Consider the following 18,044-nt stretch of genomic DNA (forward strand, 5'->3'; position numbering starts at 1 on the left):
CCACTTACCTTAACCCAAACTCTAACCCTAAGGTCCATCACTATCACACACTCACCTCACCCGCAACCTAACCCTAACTCACTTAAATCCGTCCTAACCCTCATGTCCACTCAATCGCACACACACCTAACCCGAGCCCTAACCCTAACTCACCTAAATCACCCTAACACTCACATCCACACAATCACACACTTACCTGAATCCGACCAGTAACTTTCCACCATAACACTGGAAATACCGAAGCAACAGAAACGGACAACCAAATTCTTTCCCTAGTAAAAAATTTGAGTTTCTGCTGCTTCGATATTTTGCAGTTTCGTGAAAATAAGTTCGATCAATCAGCGTTCGCTTTTTTAAGCGTTCAAGGATATAATATAGACCCGGGAATCCTGGGGCATAGTGGGGGATTTGTAGCAAGCTACAATTTGGATTGCAGTTTTGCCCAGAGTTAGTTGCGCTTGGATAACCCCGGATGCATTATGCTGAGCAACTAGCCTGGAGGTGTGGATATCCTTAATGAATATGGCCTTTGGTGTTCCGGTCCAGGTTAGGTGGCCGAAAAGTGTGGTATGGGTTATAGCCTGGTAATGCAGTGGTGCTCTCTGAAGCCTTGAACCAGGTCTCAGTAACTGCACAGATATCGATGTTCTCCATTTTAAGGAGTGCCTCAAGGGAGTGCATTTTGAGATTTAGACTTCTAGCATTGTGCAGCATTACCCTCAGTTTTTGCTTGCCTGTTCCTGATACAGTGGTACATTTGTCATTTGAACCTTGCCTAAAAAAGGCACTATAAGGGCAGCAAGAGCCTTATCCAGTATCCGGAATCCCAGGGGTGACAGGTGCAGGCCATCTCTGGCAAAGCATCACGGTCTGTCGACCATGTCGTCCCAGGCAGACAGATACTGGATCCCCTTAGAATGACATCAGAAGCTTAGCCAATTGTTGAAGTCAATAATTTTGTTCTTGTACTGCAGTATAATTCTGTGTGATGGCAGGATGCTACTCAGGGCTAGGGTCATACCTGCCTGGGCTACAAGATCGGAGAAATTTGTCATGTCTCTTTTCATGTAGTCCAAGGAGGTACGTCTCAGGTCATTCACATCAACATGGACAATGACAAGTCATATTTGTACTTGTTGTGGAGTGACCTGAGTGCGTGGGTTACATGGTGGATCCTGGAACCCGACAGGCAACTGACAGTAACTTTCTCCTTGTTTAGCCTGGTGAGTGGGACATCAGTTTGCCTGACTATAGAGTCACGTATGACTAGTGTGTTGGGTACGTTGTCTTGCCTTATGGGCTGTGGTTGTGTGGCACACTGAGTCCGTGGGCTATGTGTCATTTGGGTTGTGTTGGGGGGTGGAGTTGCTTGCGTTTCTGCTTTGGAAGTCTCTGTTGCTTGTGTAGATTATTACTGAGAGCCTCCGTGAATGTTTTTGTGTTTCTGTGTGTAGATTTTGGTGGTGTAGGTTTAGTGGGACTATGTATGGGGCGTGGTGTGGTGCAAATGTTTACCGTCCCCTCTTGACTGTCAAGTTCAGTCTTGGTTGGAGACAGCTTTACCTCCAGTTTGTCTAGATAACTGCATCTCTCACAGGTTTTGGTGTTTGGTGGTAGGAGGAGAGGGTTGTCTGTGTAAATGAGGCAATTGCTACATTGCCCCAAGATGCCCAGATTCATCAGATAGACAGGAGAGAACACTGGGAGGTGACCCTTGGACATGCCTGAATAAAAAACGACTTTCCTCTAGACAAGAGAGGAAAGTGAGTATAAAAGCTGTTTTTCTCTAAGCAAGTGAGGAAAGTAAGTACAAAAACTGTTTTCCTCCAGGTAAAGAGGAAGGTTGAGTGCTGTAGTAATTTGCAGCTCATTTAGTGCTAACAAGTTCTAAACAAGTGCTGAGCACGAATAAGCACATTCAAGTGCTAAAACTAAGAATCTGTACCTGGATCTTGTGGTACATAGGCTGCCTAGTGCTTACCACTCCCACTGATAAGCTAGACGGCTTCCCTCCAACACAGAAAGGTTTGGGGGGGCTCAGAAGCTTACAAACAGTCCTGGATACAGCAAATCTGTTTCTGGACTAGACTAATTACAGGAAAGGTGGCAAACAAGCGCAAATGCGGGCTTTTAAACCAGAAAGTTGTATGTAGCAGTATGTAGTAAATTTTAGATCACTGCTATCAGTGTAATCCTTTATGTTCATACTTTTTCTTTTGTTTTTCTCTTTATAATTAATTTCTTATCTGCATTGTTATTTTTAATAGTTTTTGTCCTGTATGTTTATCTTTGCTTATGTTTGCTGGGGCTCTTTCCCCTTAGGGCTCCACTGAAAATGGGTTGCTTACTATCAATGCAATGCAAATAGTTAACCTTTTCTGTTTTAAAATTATTTTGTATTATGATTATTTAATATTTGTCACTTTATCTTTACTTATCTTTGCTGGGGCTTTTCCGCTCAGGTCTCCACTGAAAAAGGGTTTGCAAACTCAGTTGGAATAACTCGGTTAACAAATGTGAAATAAATAAAATAAATAAATAAATGAATTTTGCAGTTCATATATTTTTTTTTACTATCAAATGTAACTGACCATAAAGTGAAATCTTGTAATGCTTACTAAATTAAATTATAAACCAGCTTCATGTGTAGTTGCTTTGGCTTGTCTGCATGTTTAAAGGCAATTGAAACTGTTTTTTAAAAAAAAAAACAATCGTCAAATGGGAATTCACTTCAGTCTTTTCATATCTTGTAGAGAATTCTGGAATCCATAGCCAAAGACTTGTCTGACACGTATGCACACACAAAGACATGGGCACAAACATCTTTAATCTGCTTATGAATGTAGGAAAGAACTAAAATGACTTTCTACCGAATGCTGCATTAAACAGTCAGACTTGACAGGCATTAGTTCTGTGTTTTTGTATGGTTTTTTTTTAGTTGTTAGTGCAGTGGTAGCAGTGTGGCTTTTTTATTGTCAACCGCTACAAAACCAACAGAATTTAAGTGCAAAATGCAACACAGAATTTTTGAGTAGTACTTACAGTCATTACGCAAACACATTAAGGCAATCTGTGTGTGTTCATGTGTAAACGCAGCAAAGGCACGATGCATATAGGCCATTTTTGCTAATATATGACTGTGAATAACTTATGTAAAGCTAGTAAGAATGAGATAATTGTGAGAAATGATGTAAAACCTTGTATGCTTATAGTCCTGTTTATGATTTATAGTCCTATTTTGATGTGCTTCTACTCAGTGCGCAGATTCACTACAAAAGTTGGAATTGTGCCTTTTCTATCTACTGTGCAGTCCATGAAGACACTCTCTTCATGGCTTTAATCATTTTTTCTCTGTCTGGATTCCCTGCTGCTCATCTTTATTTTACCTAAAACAACCCGCAAAAGTTATGTGCTGAAGCTTGACTCACTCAACAGCTAAAAGACAGCAATGAAAGCTGTTCATCACAAATAAATCATACATCTGGCAAAAACATTTATGGTGATTATACCCCTATTCATGAACACCTAATACAAGTCCAACTTCACCCAGTTAGAATTCTGTTGCATTATCCTCAAATGCATAACAGAACTGCAAACACTTGTTACACTACCATATTATGTCATTACTAACACAGTTGTATCCTTCCGCTACTACTTATCTGTATTCAGACTGACATGATTTTTTTATTCATGAGTGACACAAAAAAGCCATAGTAAAGCACGTATCCTGACAACACAATGCACTGGTAAAAATGCAGTACATCAAACTTCACTCATTTCAGATTATGCACTAATATTCCACATAGTATAAACGCAAACAAGTATTGCAAACATTTATCACATCTCAATCAGTACTACTTCCCCATGTACTTAAAGTGCTACTGTCCTGAATTCCCATGTCATCACTATTAACATGAATCAACTGCATCTGACATTCACAAAAAAATACAATTCCCTAATCAATAAGTGTTTTATAAATTCAATATGCACTGCTTCTTAATAATTAATTACTAACCTTATTGCTATTTTTATTTGACTTGATAAACTATGCACTTTCCCAAAACACTTGCCCCATAACTTGAGGGTTCACAACTAAATACGATGGCATTCAACTTATTCACATAAAACCAGGCTCATTTATGCATGTTGTATGCAAATTAGACTAAGTTGCACTTATCTCTATGAATCTCAGTAATACTCGAGTGTGTATGTCAACAAATTTATGTCATTAGGCCTTCGGTAGCTGTGGTCAAACTGTGGGCATTTTCACGTAGTAATTTGCATACACTTAAGGATTAACTTCATCTACGTTATGAATTTCACACAAGTGGGCATTTTCTTGCAAAAGCTTTCACATTTCCATAATCAATGGAAGTAATAGCAATTGCTATATTCGCATACTGGCGCTCTTTGCAAACTGCTCCAAAAGTGTCAGTCTTGGAAATATGAATACCACCCTTTGAATACAAGTTTATGATAAGCTGTGGAGGGTAAAAACTATCTGATGCTTCAAACTGCCACTTAAAAAATCAGCTTTGATGTTCTTTCTATCCAAACACCATGTTAGCTTAGTTTGATACTGTCATATGATCGGCAAACCATTGAAAGAAAAAACAATGTTTTCAGTGGTATGTAAATAACTATTAAAAACAGTGTTTAGTTGGTCTAAAGAATCTGTTTACAATGATGGGTATAGGGTTCATGGAGGTAAAAAATAATAAATATACCTTCATGAAAATTGTTTAACAGTCATATGTTTTTTCTTACAGTTTAAGACTACAATATTTAACATGGTTATATGCTACGGAGTAAAGCTGGAGTTTTTGAGACGGTCAGTGTAGTGCATCTGTTTGAGGCCAGTAATCCTCTTTGTGAGGTACTTCTGTGGCCTTTCCAGATGCTGCAGATGTCTTGTGAGGTACATTCCAAAAGGGGCACTGTACTCTATAATGGGTCTAATGAGTGTCAAGTAGAGGGGAACAATGACCTCTTTTTTCCTAGATGAGAACCCTTTTGTGATGGTGTGCCACGTTAAAGGATTTCCTAACAATTGTGGTGATGTGATTATCAAAGGAGAGACAACTGTCCACCTGGGTCCCCAGGACTCATCACACATTCGGCATTAAGTAGACTGCCACCTATGTGGTAGTTCATAGGTACAGAGTTTTTACCAAAGGGGATGACAATGCACATTTTGGCATTGAGCTTGAGGCCATGGCTCTGACGCCAGGCATCTGTCTCAGTGAGGCCCTTCTGTCGGATGTCCACATCATTTGGGGACTCAGCTATGGCTCCAAGTTTGCTGTCATCTGCGAACTTCGTTAGCCAAAGGCCTTCTGCATTAGCCTGTACTTCAGAGAAGATGATACCAAACAAGAGAGGTCCCAGGACTGAGCCCGGTGGTACTCCACTTATCACTAGTTTGAAGTCAGACTTGGAGTCTGCAACTTTTACAGTGTGGGTTTTGTCAGCGAGCCAATTGGCAGCCCATCTTGTGACGTAGTGATTTATACGTAGTTTAGTGAGTTTAGCTATAATTCCAGAATGGGGAATGGTGTCGAAAGCCTTGGTGAGGTCAAGATAGGCTGTCTGAACCATTTTACCCTCGTCTACAGCTTTGGTGACTGCCTCAAAGAAGTCAATCAGGTTCAGAAGACATGATCTGCCTTTCACAAATCCGAACTGGGCGGGGTCCAGAGTTTGGAGGTTACCAATGTCTTTGTTTATGAGTTCCATGATGATACATTCCATGGCCTTGCAGACCAAGCTCGTCAGGCTAATAGGGCGATAGTTCCCGATATCAGTGGTGGCTCCCCCCTTTGTGGAGTGGGATAACTGTTATTGTGTGCCATTCAGTGGGTACAAAGCCTGAAATGAGACTATGATTGAACATGGTGCTTAGGTGGGGAGCCAGTTCGTTCTGAAGTTCATGTAAAACGCAGCCTGGGATGTTGTCCACTCCTATGGATTCTATGTTTTTGGCTTTAGAGAGTGCAGCTTTTACCTACATAGTTGTGATTACAGGGACTCTGCATTCTTCCTGTATAGATAATGGCCCCTTAGGGGGTGAGAGGGGGGTAAAGTCAGCCCTGAACCTATCTGCCAGGACGCTGACAATATCAGTTAGTTCTGTAAATTTCATGCCATTGTGCTGTAACTCAGAGGAGATCTGGGTGTTGCCATTAAGATTCTTGACATAGCTATAGACTGCTTTGTGGTTGTCCCTAGAATCAGTGGTGATTTTCTTTTCGTAGCTAGCTTTGGAGGATGTTATAAGGGATTTCAGGTTCTTACTGAGGCTGACCAGGGAACTCCTCCACTCACAGGATTTTACTCTCTTTTGCAACAGTTTCTTCCTTCATTTGTACAATTTGTTTATGGCAGGGGACCACCAGAATGGCTTCCTTTTTTTGGAGGATAGCGTCTTGGTTCTGTTTGGAATGGCACGATCCATGCACTCGTGTAAGTGTTTATAGAGTGCATCTGTGTATGATTCAGCAGTCGTAACTGTATTGTCCATCTGCATGGGTGTCATGAAGTTAGTCACTTCTGTCTTAAGAAGCATGAAGTTGGCTTTGAAGAAATTTTTTACTGTGATTTCCTTAGTGGTGGGTGGGGGTGGGATATGGATATCTCAGGTGATTAGCTTATGGTCGGATCTGACCAACGAGGAGTTGACTTCAGGTGTGGGACACTGGTCACTCATGTTGGTAATGACTAGGTCTAGGATATTGTTGCTCCTGGTGTGGGTGTGGGTGTGGATAAGTTGATCCAGGGCATTGGAATTTATGAATTCCAGAAAGCATTGAGTGAAGGAGTTGGTACATGAGTAGATTTCCCAGTTAATGGTGGGGTAGTTGAAATCGCCCATTATTACGGTGTTTGGGTGTTTGGTTGAATCCTAATATTTTACAGTGCATCCAGAAAAGAGTAGTGGGAATCCGGGTCTATATTATATCATCGAATGCTTAAAAAAGCAAACGCTGATTGATCGACCTAACTTAAGCGAAAGCTTACAATCTCGAACTGTCAGATCAGCGATTTTTTTCCCAGGGAAAAATAAATCGCTGATCCAAAACACATACACACAACACAAGCACACCAAACAAACAGAAATCCACACACATACACCTAAAATCTGATACCTAACCCTACACTAAACTATGCACACACCACTAACTACCCACTTACCTTAACCAAAACCCTAACCCTAAGGTCCGTCACTATCACACACTCACCTCACCCGCAACCTAACCCTAACTCACTTAAATCCGCCCTAACCCTCATGTCCACTCAATCGCACACACACCTAACCCGAGCCCTAACCCTAACTCACCTAAATCACCCTAACACTCACATCCACACAATCGCACACTTACCTGAATCCGACCAGTAACTTTCCACCATAACACTGGAAATACCGAAGCAACAGAAACGGACAACCAAATTCTTTCCCTAGTAAAAAATTTGAGTTTCTGCTGCTTCGATATTTTGCAGTTTCGTGAAAATAAGTTTGATCAATCAGTGTTCGATTTTTTAAGCGTTCAAGGATATAATATAGACCTGGGAATCCTGGGGCATAGTGGGGGATTTGTAGCAAGCTACAATTTGGATTGCAGTTTTGCCCAGAGTTAGTTGCGCTTGGATAACCCCGGATGCATTATGCTGAGCAACTAGCCTGGAGGTGTGGATATCCTTAATGAATATGGCCTTTGGTGTTCCGGTCCAGGTTAGGTGGCCGAAAAGTGTGGTATGGGTTATAGCCTGGTAATGCAGGGGTGCTCTCTGAAGCCTTGAACCAGGTCTCAGTAACTGCACAGATATTGATGTTCTCCATTTTAAGGAGTGCCTCAAGGGAGTGCATTTTGAGATTTAGACTTCTAGCATTGTGCAGCATTACCCTCAGTTTTTGCTTGCCTGTTCCTGTTACGGTGGTACATTTGTCATTTGATCCTTGCCTAAAAAAGGCACTATAAGGGCAGCAAGAGCCTTATCCAGTATCCAGAATCCCAGGTGTGACAGGTGCAGGCCATCTCTGGCAAAGCATCACGGTCTGTCGACCATGTCGTCCCAGGCAGACAGATACTGGATCCCCTTAGAATGACACCAGAAGCTTAGCCAATTGTTGAAGTCAATCATTTTGTTCTTGTACTGCGGTATAATTCTGTGTGATGGCAGGATGCTACTCAGGGCTAGGGTCATACCTGCCTAGGCTACAAGATCGGAGAAATTTTTCATGTCTCTTTTCATGTAGTCCAAGGAGGTACGTCTCAGGTCATTCACATCAACATGGACAATGACAAGTCATATTTGTACTTGTTGTGGAGTGACCTGAGTGCGTGGGTTACGTGGTGGATCCTGGCACCCGACAGGCAACTGACAGTAACTTTCTCCTTGTTTAGCCTGGTGAGTGGGACATCAGTGTGCCTGACTATAGAGTCACGTATGACTAGTGTGTTGGGTACGTTGTCTTGCCTTATGGGCTGTGGTTGTGTGGCACACTGAGTCTGTGGGCTATGTGTCATTTGGGTTGTGTTGGGGGGTGGAGTTGCTTGCGTTTCTGCTTTGGAAGTCTCTGTTGCTTGTGTAGATTATTATTGAGAGCCTCCGTGAATGTTTTTGTGTTTCTGTGTGTAGATTTTGGTGGTGTAGGTTTAGTGGGACTATGTATGGGGCGTGGTGTGGTGCAAATGTTTACCTTCGCCTCTTGACTGTCAAGTTCAGTCTTGGTTGGAGACAGCTTTACCTCCAGTTTGTCTAGATAACTGCATCTCTCACAGGTTTTGGTGTTTGGTGGTAGGAGGAGAGGGTTGTCTGTGTAAATGAGGCAATTGCTACATTGCCCCAAGATGCCCAGACTCATCAGATAGACAGGAGAGAACACTGGGAGCTGACCCTTGGACATGCTTGAATAAAAAACGACTTTCCTCTAGACAAGAGAGAAAAGTGAGTATAAAAGCTGTTTTTCTCTAAGCAAGTGAGGAAAGTAAGTACAAAAACGGTTTTCCTCCAGGTAAAGAGGAAGGTTGAGTGCTGTAGTAATTTGCAGCTCATTTAGTGCTAACAACAAGTTCTAAACAAGTGCTGAGCACGAATAAGCACATTCAAGTACTAAAACTAAGAATCTGCACCATGATCTTGTGGTAGATAGGCTGCCTAGTGCTTACCACTCCCACTGATAAGCTAGACGGCTTCCCTCCAACACAGAAAGGTTTGGGGGGCTCAGAAGCTTACAAACAGTCCTGGATACCGCAAATCTGTTTCTGGACTAGACTAATTACAGGAAAGGTGGCAAACAAGCGCAAATGCGGGCTTTTAAACCAGAAAGTTGTATGTAGTAGTATGTAGTAAATTTTAGATCACTGCTATCAGTGTAATCCTTTATGTTCATATTTTTTTCTTTTGTTTTTCTCTTTATAATTAATTTCTTATCTGCATTGTTATTTTTAATAGTTTTTGTCCTGTATGTTTATCTTTGCTTATGTTTGCTGGGGCTCTTTCCCCTTACGGCTCCACTGAAAATGGGTTGCTTACTATCAATGCTATGCAAATAGTTAACCTTTTTTGTTTTAAAATTATTTTGTATTGTGATTATTTAATATTTGTCACTTTATCTTTACTTATCTTTGCTGGGGCTTTTCCGCTCAGGTCTCCACTGAAAAAGGGTTTGCAAACTCAGTTGGAATAACTCGGTTAACAAATGTGAAATAAATAAAATAAATAAATAAATGAATTTTGCAGTTCATATATTTTTTTTTTACTATCTAATGTAACTGACCATAAAGTGAAATCTTGTAATGCTTAGTAAATTAAATTATAAACCAGCTTCGTGTGTAGTTGCTTTGGCTTGTCTGCATGTTTAAAGGCAATTGAAACTCCTTTTAAAAAAAAAAAAAAACAATCGTCAAATGGGAATTCACTTCAGTCTTTTCATATCTTGTAGAGAATTCTGGAATCCATAGCCAAAGACTTGTCTGACACGTATGCACACACAAAGACATGGGCACAAACATCTTTAATCTGCTTATGAATGTAGGAAAGAACTAAAATGACTTTCTACCGAATGCTGCATTAAACAGTCAGACTTGACAGGCATTAGTTCTGTGTTTTTGTATGTTTTTTTTTTAGTTGTTAGTGCAGTGGTAGCAGTGTGGCTTTTTTATTGTCAACCGCTACAAAAACAACAGAATTTAAGTGCAAAATGCAACACAGAATGTTTGAGTAGTACTTATAGTCATTACGCAAACACATTAAGGCAATCTGTGTGTTCATGTGTAAACGCAGCAAAGGCACGATGCATATAGGCCATTTTTGCTAATACATGACTGTGAATAACTTATGCAAAGCTAGTAAGAATGAGATAATTGTGAGAAATGATGCAAAACCTTGTATGCTTATAAGTCCTGTTTATGATTTATAGTCCTATTTTGATGTGCTTCTACTCAGTGCGCAGATTCACTACAAAAGTTGGAATTGTGCCTTTTCTATCTACTGTGCAGTCCATGAAGACACTCTCCTCATGGCTTTAATCATTTTTTTCCCTGTCTGGATTCCCTGCTGTTCATCTTTAATTTACCTAAAACAACCCGCAAAAGTTATGTACTGAAGCTTGACTCACTCAACAGCTAAAACACAGCAATGAAAGCAGTTCATCACAAATAAATCATACATCTGGCAAAAACATTTATGGTGATTATACCCCTATTCATGAACACCTAATACAAGTCCAACTTCACCCAGTTAGAATTCTGTTGCATTATCCTCAAATGCATAACAGAACTGCAAACACTTGTTACACTACCATATTATGTCATTACTAACACAGTTGTATCCTTCCGCTACTACTTATCTGTATTCAGACTGACATGATTTTTTTATTCATGAGTGACACTCAAAAAAGCCATAGTAAAGCACGTATCCTGACAACACAATGCACTGGTAAAAATGCAGTACATCAAACTTCACTCATTTCAGATTATGCACTAATATTCCACATAGTATAAACGCAAACAAGTATTGCGAACATTTATCATCTCAATTAGTACTACTTCCCCATGTACTTAAAGTGCTACTGTCCTGAATTCCCATGTCATCACTATGAACATGAATCAACTGCATCTGACATTCACAAAAAAACACAATTCCCTAATTAATAAGTGTTTTAGAAATTCAATATGCACTGCTTCTTAATAATTAATTACTAACCTTATTGCTATTTTTATTTGACTTGATAAACTATGCACTTTCCCAAAACATTTGCCCCATAACTTGAGGGTTCACAACTAAATACAATGGTATTCAACTTATTCACATAAAACCAGGCTCATTTATGCATGTTGCATGCAAATTAGGCTAAGTTGCACTTATCTCTATGAATCTCAGTAATACTGGAGTGTGTATGTCAACAAATTAATGTCACTAGGCCTTCGGTAGCTGTGGTCAAACTGTGGGCATTTTCACGTAGTAATTTGCATACACTTAAGGATTAACTTCATCTACGTTATGAATTTCACACAAGTGGGCATTTTCTTGCAAAAGCTTTCACATTTCCATAATCAATGGAAGTAACAGCAATTGCTATATTCGCATACTGGCGCTCTTTGAAAACTGCTCCAAAAGTGTCAGTCTTGGAAATATGAATACCACCCTTTGAATACGAGTTTATGATAAGCTGCGGAGGGTGAAAACTATCTGATGCTTCAAACTGCCATTTAAAAAATCAGCTTTGATGTTCTTTCTATCCAAACACCATGTTAGTTTAGTTTGATACTGTCATATGATCGGCAAACCACTGAAAGAAAAAACAATGTTTTCAGTGGTATGCAAATAACTATTAAAACAGTGTTTAGTTGGTCTAAAGAATTTGTTTACAATGATGGGTATAGGGTTCATGGAGGTAAAAAATAATAAATATACCTTCATGAAAATTGTTTAACAGTCATATGTTTTTTCTTACAGTTTAAGACTACAATAGCTTTATACTATAGAATGAAAAGTGATCTCTGTAAACAAAATATGACTGCCAGCTGTCAGAGAAGGGGGTATCCAAAAAATTAAAACATAAAAATTACATAAAACAGTTAAAGGTTGCACGAAATGAGAAAGACACTAGCAGGAATTCCAAGTCTGCCAATTTTAACAGACTGAGACTTGTTAACATAGTTTTAAACTTTAAAAGATGTGTGGCAAAATGCTAATCCCCAGGTATAAGAAATGTCAGACTAAAATCTATGCTTCTATGTATAGAAGAACAGACCCTGTTGGGTTTATAAGGATACAACAGGACCAGATCACAGGTTTCTGCATGTAATACATTACTTCTTTGGTCTTGAGTGTTTAAAGATAAGGATGCATGCATGCGTGTGCATGTGTGTCCATCTGTTGGGGTGGGGGGGTTTATTTTCTGTAAAGAAGCAGAGTGTCAACACACCTGCTGTACTGCAGTACCTAGACTGAAAACATCAAAATAGTAGTAATGCATCTGTTTACAAATAAATTTTAATTTTAACAAACAAAATCACAGCTTGATAAATGTTTTTACGCATTTGGGCAATTTCCTGACATTCACTTACGGCAAAAACTTTGCTTTTTTTCAATTGCAGTATGTGAAACATATATTTGTAAGAAAAGCAATAAGTCTACTTTCATTTAACCAATTTGAGAGTTTGATCAGTTTGGCAAAACGCAGGTCGCATACATTAAAAAAATAAAATCAGTAACATTATATTTACCAGCAGGATACTTTCCCATGCCATCCATCTGATAGGTAATACAGCTCTGCCCTGAATTCGGTAATAATCCCCACTATACAGGTTTCGACTCATGCCAAAGTCTGCAATTTTGATAGTGTAGTTGTTTCCTACTAAGCAGTTTCGAGTTGCCAGGTCTCTATGCACAAAGTTTAAAGATGAGGTGTATTTCATCCCAGATGCAATCTGTATGGCCATGTGTAGCAAGTTACGATAGCTGGAAACAGAAAGGCAAAGTACATTATGTCAGAACATTCCCTATAATAAATCAGTCATTATTGAACGAGTGATCTTTGTTATGAAGCGCCACAGAAACAAGCATCAAAGGTTCCATAATCACCACAATGATTTCTAGTGTTACACAGAAGGGACAGGAAGGGTGCATATGTGTACCCCACAATATTCATCATTATCACAACACACACACTGAACTACTCCCTCATATGCTGCTCTAACAAAGCTTGGGACCCACGGTTTAAAGGCTAGGAGCACGCCAAAGAAGTGAGTACTCTTTCAGCTAATGACTGTATAAAACAAACTCAGTGAATGCCAATTTCAGCACATGAGAGGTGGCTGTGTACCCAGCTGCTGAGCAACACTGAGGTCTATATAAATAAGTGCCAAGAGATCCCCCTCATGGTGGTGCAGGGGGAGTCGTACCTGTTTAAAAAGTTTAGGGTTCAGCAGTTGTGGCTTTGAGCATACAGCCTTCAGTGAACTGGAGCTCCCTGAAAGTGCCATTGATTTACTGACGTGAATACTAATTGTTTTGCCAAGCAACTTATATGCAGTACAGTGCCTGTTGTACATAGAAAACTGCCACACAAAACGTCAGAGAAGAAACATACACATACAAAACATTATCTATATACTGAATTTTCCCTTGCCCTTGCTGCACTGGGCATATCTGAGCGTGGACCGTGGATCAACCCATGAACTCTATTAACAAATAGCAGATGTCTCCAATAATCCCTTTGCAACAATGCATATGATACAAATCACTGCATCAAGCAACTTGTTCTTCCCCCCAATGTGGCAGCCTTCAACATAGAACACAGTAGGAGATGAAGGGGATCTCCTTCTGTATACAGGGCGGACTGAGTGTGTGTTTGTATACAGGGTGGACTGAGTTTGTGTGTGTGTGTGTGTGTGTGTGTGTGTGTGTGTGTGTGTGTGTGTGTATACAGGGCAGACTGAGTGTGTGTGTGTGTATACAGGGCAGACTGAGTGTGTGTGTGTATACAGGGCGGACTGAGTGTGTGTGTGTGTGTGTGTGTGTGTGTGTGTGTGTGTGTGTGTGTGTGTGTATACAGGGCGGACTGAGTGTGTGTGTGTGTATACACGGCGGACAGAGCGTGTGTGTGTATACAGGGCAGACTGAGTGTGTGTGTATATACAAGGCAGACTAAGTGTGTGTGTGTATACAGGGCAGACTGAGTGTGTGTGTGTGTGTGTGTGTGTGTGTGTGTGTGTGTGTGTGTGTGTGTGTATGTGTGTGTGTGTGTATCCTCTCAAAGACAACAATATTTTGAGGAAGTCCCATTTTGTCTAATTAAATGGGATGAGATGGCACCTGATGTACAGCAATCTGGCAAAATAAACCACGTTCCTTAGTTCAAGCCACAAAGGAGGCTGCTATAAAGCAGCCTTGCAGTCAAGGTGACCAAAACACTCAATGTAAATGAATCATGTTATTTACTACAAGCAGCACATTCTCTGCACGATGTGCTCAGTACTGCATGACTATAACAATGACATACATCTGATGTACTGCTCTATCCTAGGACCTCACAGTACACTTATCCTAGGATCTCACAGTACACTTACACTAGGACCTCACAGTGCACTTATCCTAGGACCTCACAGTACACTTACACTAGGACCTCACAGTACACTTACACTAGGACCTCACAGTACACTTACACTAGGACCTCACAGTACACTTATCCTAGGACCTCACAGTACACTTACACTAGGACCTCACAGTACACTTACACTAGATTTATGCTTATTTTCTCCTTTGTGCCTTTTCAGCTTTGAACAAAAATGGTCCAACATGATCAGCCAATTCACCTAGTCAACAGATGTCTCCTATAATCCCTTTGCAACAATGCGTATGATACAAATCACTGCATCGAGCAACTTGCAATTCCCCCACAACGTGGCAGCCTTCAACATATAACACAGTAGGAGATGCAGGGGATCTCCTTCTGTATACAGGGTGAACTGAGTGTGTGTGTGTATACAGGGCGGACTGAGTGTGTGTGTGTATACAGGGCGGACTGAGTGTGTGTGTGTATACAGGGCGGACTGAGTGTGTGTGTGTGTGTGTGTGTGTGTGTGTGTATATATACAGGGCGGACTGAGTGTGTGTGTGTGTATACAGGGCGGACTGAGTGTGTGTGTGTGTGTGTGTGTGTGTGTGTGTGTGTGTGTATATGTGTGTCTGTGTGTGTATACAGGGCGGACTGAGCGTGTGTGTGTGTATACAGGGCAGACTGAGTGTGTGTGTGTGTGTGTGTGTGTGTGTGTGTGTGTATATACAGGGCGGACTGAGTGTGTGTGTATATACAAGGCAGACTGAATGTGTGTGTGTATACAGGGCGGACTGAGTGTGTGTGTGTGTGTGTGTGTGTGTGTGTGTGTGTGTGTGTGTGTGTGTGTGTATACAGGGCGGACTGAGTGTGTGTGTATATACAAGGCGGACTGAGTGTGTGTGTGTGTGTGTGTGTGTGTGTGTGTGTGTGTGTGTATCCTCTCAAAGACAAAAATATTTTGAGGAAATCACATTTTGTCTAATTAAATGGGATGAGATGGCACCTGATGTACAGCAATCTGGCAAAATAAGCCACGTTCCTTAGTTCACACCACAAAGGAGGCTGCTATAAAGCACCCTTGCAGTCAATGTGACCAAAACACTCAATGTAAATGAATCATGTTATTTACTACAAGCAGCACATTTTCTGTATGATGTGCTCAGTACTGCATGACTATAACAATGACATACATCTGATGTACTGCTCTATCCTAGGACCTCACAGTACACTTACACACTAGGACCTCACAGTGCACTTATCCTAGGACCTCACAGTACACTTACACTAGGACCTCACAGTACACTTATCCTAGGACCTCACAGTACACTTACACTAGGACCTCACAGTACACTTACACTAGATTTATGCTTATTTTCTCCTTTGTGCCTTTTCAGCTTTGAACAAAAATGGTCCAACATGATCAGCCAATTCACCTAGTCAACAAATGAAATAAGTGACTAAAATAAAGGATGTACTAGAGTCCTGTAGCTGTTGTACCCTCCCTACCCCTCTGTTCGTTGTGCCTGCACAGCAATTTGCACAGGTTTCTTTCCTGCGTGACCAGCCACCCCCACCTGAGATTAACTGCATAAAGCAATTTCTACCTTCTCCACTGAAGCTGGCTATCTTAACTAAGTAAAACCTCTGGGAAGCAAGAGCCTGACTCCCTCCAGCTTTTCTATTGCAATAGCTGAATTACAATTTAGTTTTTGTAAACTGTTGAGGCTTAAAGGTGTATGCACAACAGTAGTGCAGGGATCTAGCCAATTGCCACTAGATTGCGCTATAATATCTTGAATCAGCCTTACACTCACACAGTGTTCGAGTCCCAAGCATTTACTTTTTAATTTGGTAAAGTTTTGCTTCTAAGCTGTCCCCACAATAATTTGGCTCCCTCCATATTGACTAAATTTGCTAGTTTACCCCTAGGATCCTATTAAAATTAGCCTGAAAATTGGTGTAAAAATTAAAAACAAATCAAAGTACAGCCAAAAACAACATTCTTCACTTGTGGGTTCGGAGCCGAATGTCGGCTCCGACTCAGCCTATCTACTAGCTCAAAAGTGTTTAATTGGCTGGGCTAAGATGGTATCCCACAATACACTGCTCCACATCCCCAGATCTAGTTTGTTGCCAACAGAAAAATCGTATCTATCGCCCAAACACACACACATACTCATGACAACGAGGTCCAACAAATTGTCCAAAGGGACTAGTGATACGAGGTATACCAGGGGATCCTCCAAATCCTCCAGGCGTGGGGGACGGTGGGTAATGAAGAATGTGAGGCGAAATGGACTACATACATCTAGCGTTATGGTGAGTACATAACTAATTGATGTTATGTAGTCCTATCTCGCCTACATTCTTCACTTGTGGGACAGCGTCCCTAGCACCTACATCCTGGGTGGCTCAATGGAAAATACTCCTGAGTACTGTGGAGCCAAAAGATGACCTGCACCTGGACACCACATCCAATTTGTAATGGGAAACAAACGTATGAGGAGAAGCCCATGTTGCAGCCGCACATATCATGCATGGATAACCTAGCCTGAAAGGCCGTGGAAGTGGAAACTGCTCTGGTAGAGTGTGCTCTGACTGGAAAAGGCAGGCTCTTTCCCCCTGCCTGGTAAATAAAGGAGATGCAACCAGCTATCCACCTAGCAATGGTGACTTTGGAGACCGCAGACCCCAAGCAATTTTCCGAGAACGAAACGAAGAGCTGGTCTGACTTCCGCCATGCTGTAGTCCTGTGTAGATAAAAGCGTAGTTGCCTATGAACATCCAACAGGTGAAACTGGTACTCTGCCTTATTAGAGAAGCTGGGGAAGAAAACCGGCAGCTCAATGGACTGATTAATATAAGATAAGGAAGCCACCTTGGGAAGAAAGGACGGGTTCGGTCTGAGAGAGACTCTATCTTTATGGAATATCAAATATGGGGGCTTGACTAATAGGGCCTGGAGTTCTGATACTCTTCTGGCCGATGTAATAGCTATCAGAAAGGTAGATTTCCATGTAAGGAATTTTAAATCGCAGGAAGCCGCGGGCTCAAAAGGTGGGAGAGTGAGGGCCTGCAGAACAAAATTGAGGTCCCAGGGCATAACAGGTTGAGATACAGGGGGACGAAGGAGAAGAGTACCTTTCATGAAAGCTGTGTGCCATTAAGCTAGGTTCATAAGCCACATGATAATTGGACATAGCCGCTAGCTGAACTTTGATGGTGGCTGAGGCAGACCCTTGTAGAATAAATGAGACAAAAATTCCAAAACAGAGTCAATGGGAGCCATGAAGGGGTCAATACCTTTTGACTGGGCCCATACTGAAAACCTTTTCCACTTGTTAGAGTAGATCTTCCTAGTGGACAGCTTATGAGAGGACGAAAGAATATGGACTACATCAGGAGAAAAATCATGACACCTGACTATGGATGGAAGTGGAGTAGCCAGGCGGTCAGCCGGAGTGTCTCCAGGGAAGAG

General features: G+C 41.2%; 1 protein-coding gene across 4 annotated transcripts in view; it reads right to left on the reverse strand.

The window, feature by feature from the left end:
- LOC122790442 (discoidin domain-containing receptor 2-like) overlaps positions 1–18,044 on the reverse strand; it is a 1,000,047-nt gene that overhangs the window by 59,768 nt on the left and 922,235 nt on the right. For all 4 annotated transcript variants that reach the window (XM_044057975.1, XM_044057974.1, XM_044057973.1 and 1 more), the window contains one exon: positions 12,732–12,966. In XM_044057975.1, coding sequence (XP_043913910.1) covers positions 12,732–12,966 — 235 coding nt within the window. The remainder of the gene's footprint in view (positions 1–12,731; positions 12,967–18,044) is intronic.

Source organism: Protopterus annectens, chromosome 16.part0 (genome assembly GCF_019279795.1).
Source record: "Protopterus annectens isolate FY-2018-M chromosome 16.part0, PAN1.0, whole genome shotgun sequence".
NCBI classification, from domain to species: domain Eukaryota; kingdom Metazoa; phylum Chordata; order Ceratodontiformes; family Protopteridae; genus Protopterus; species Protopterus annectens.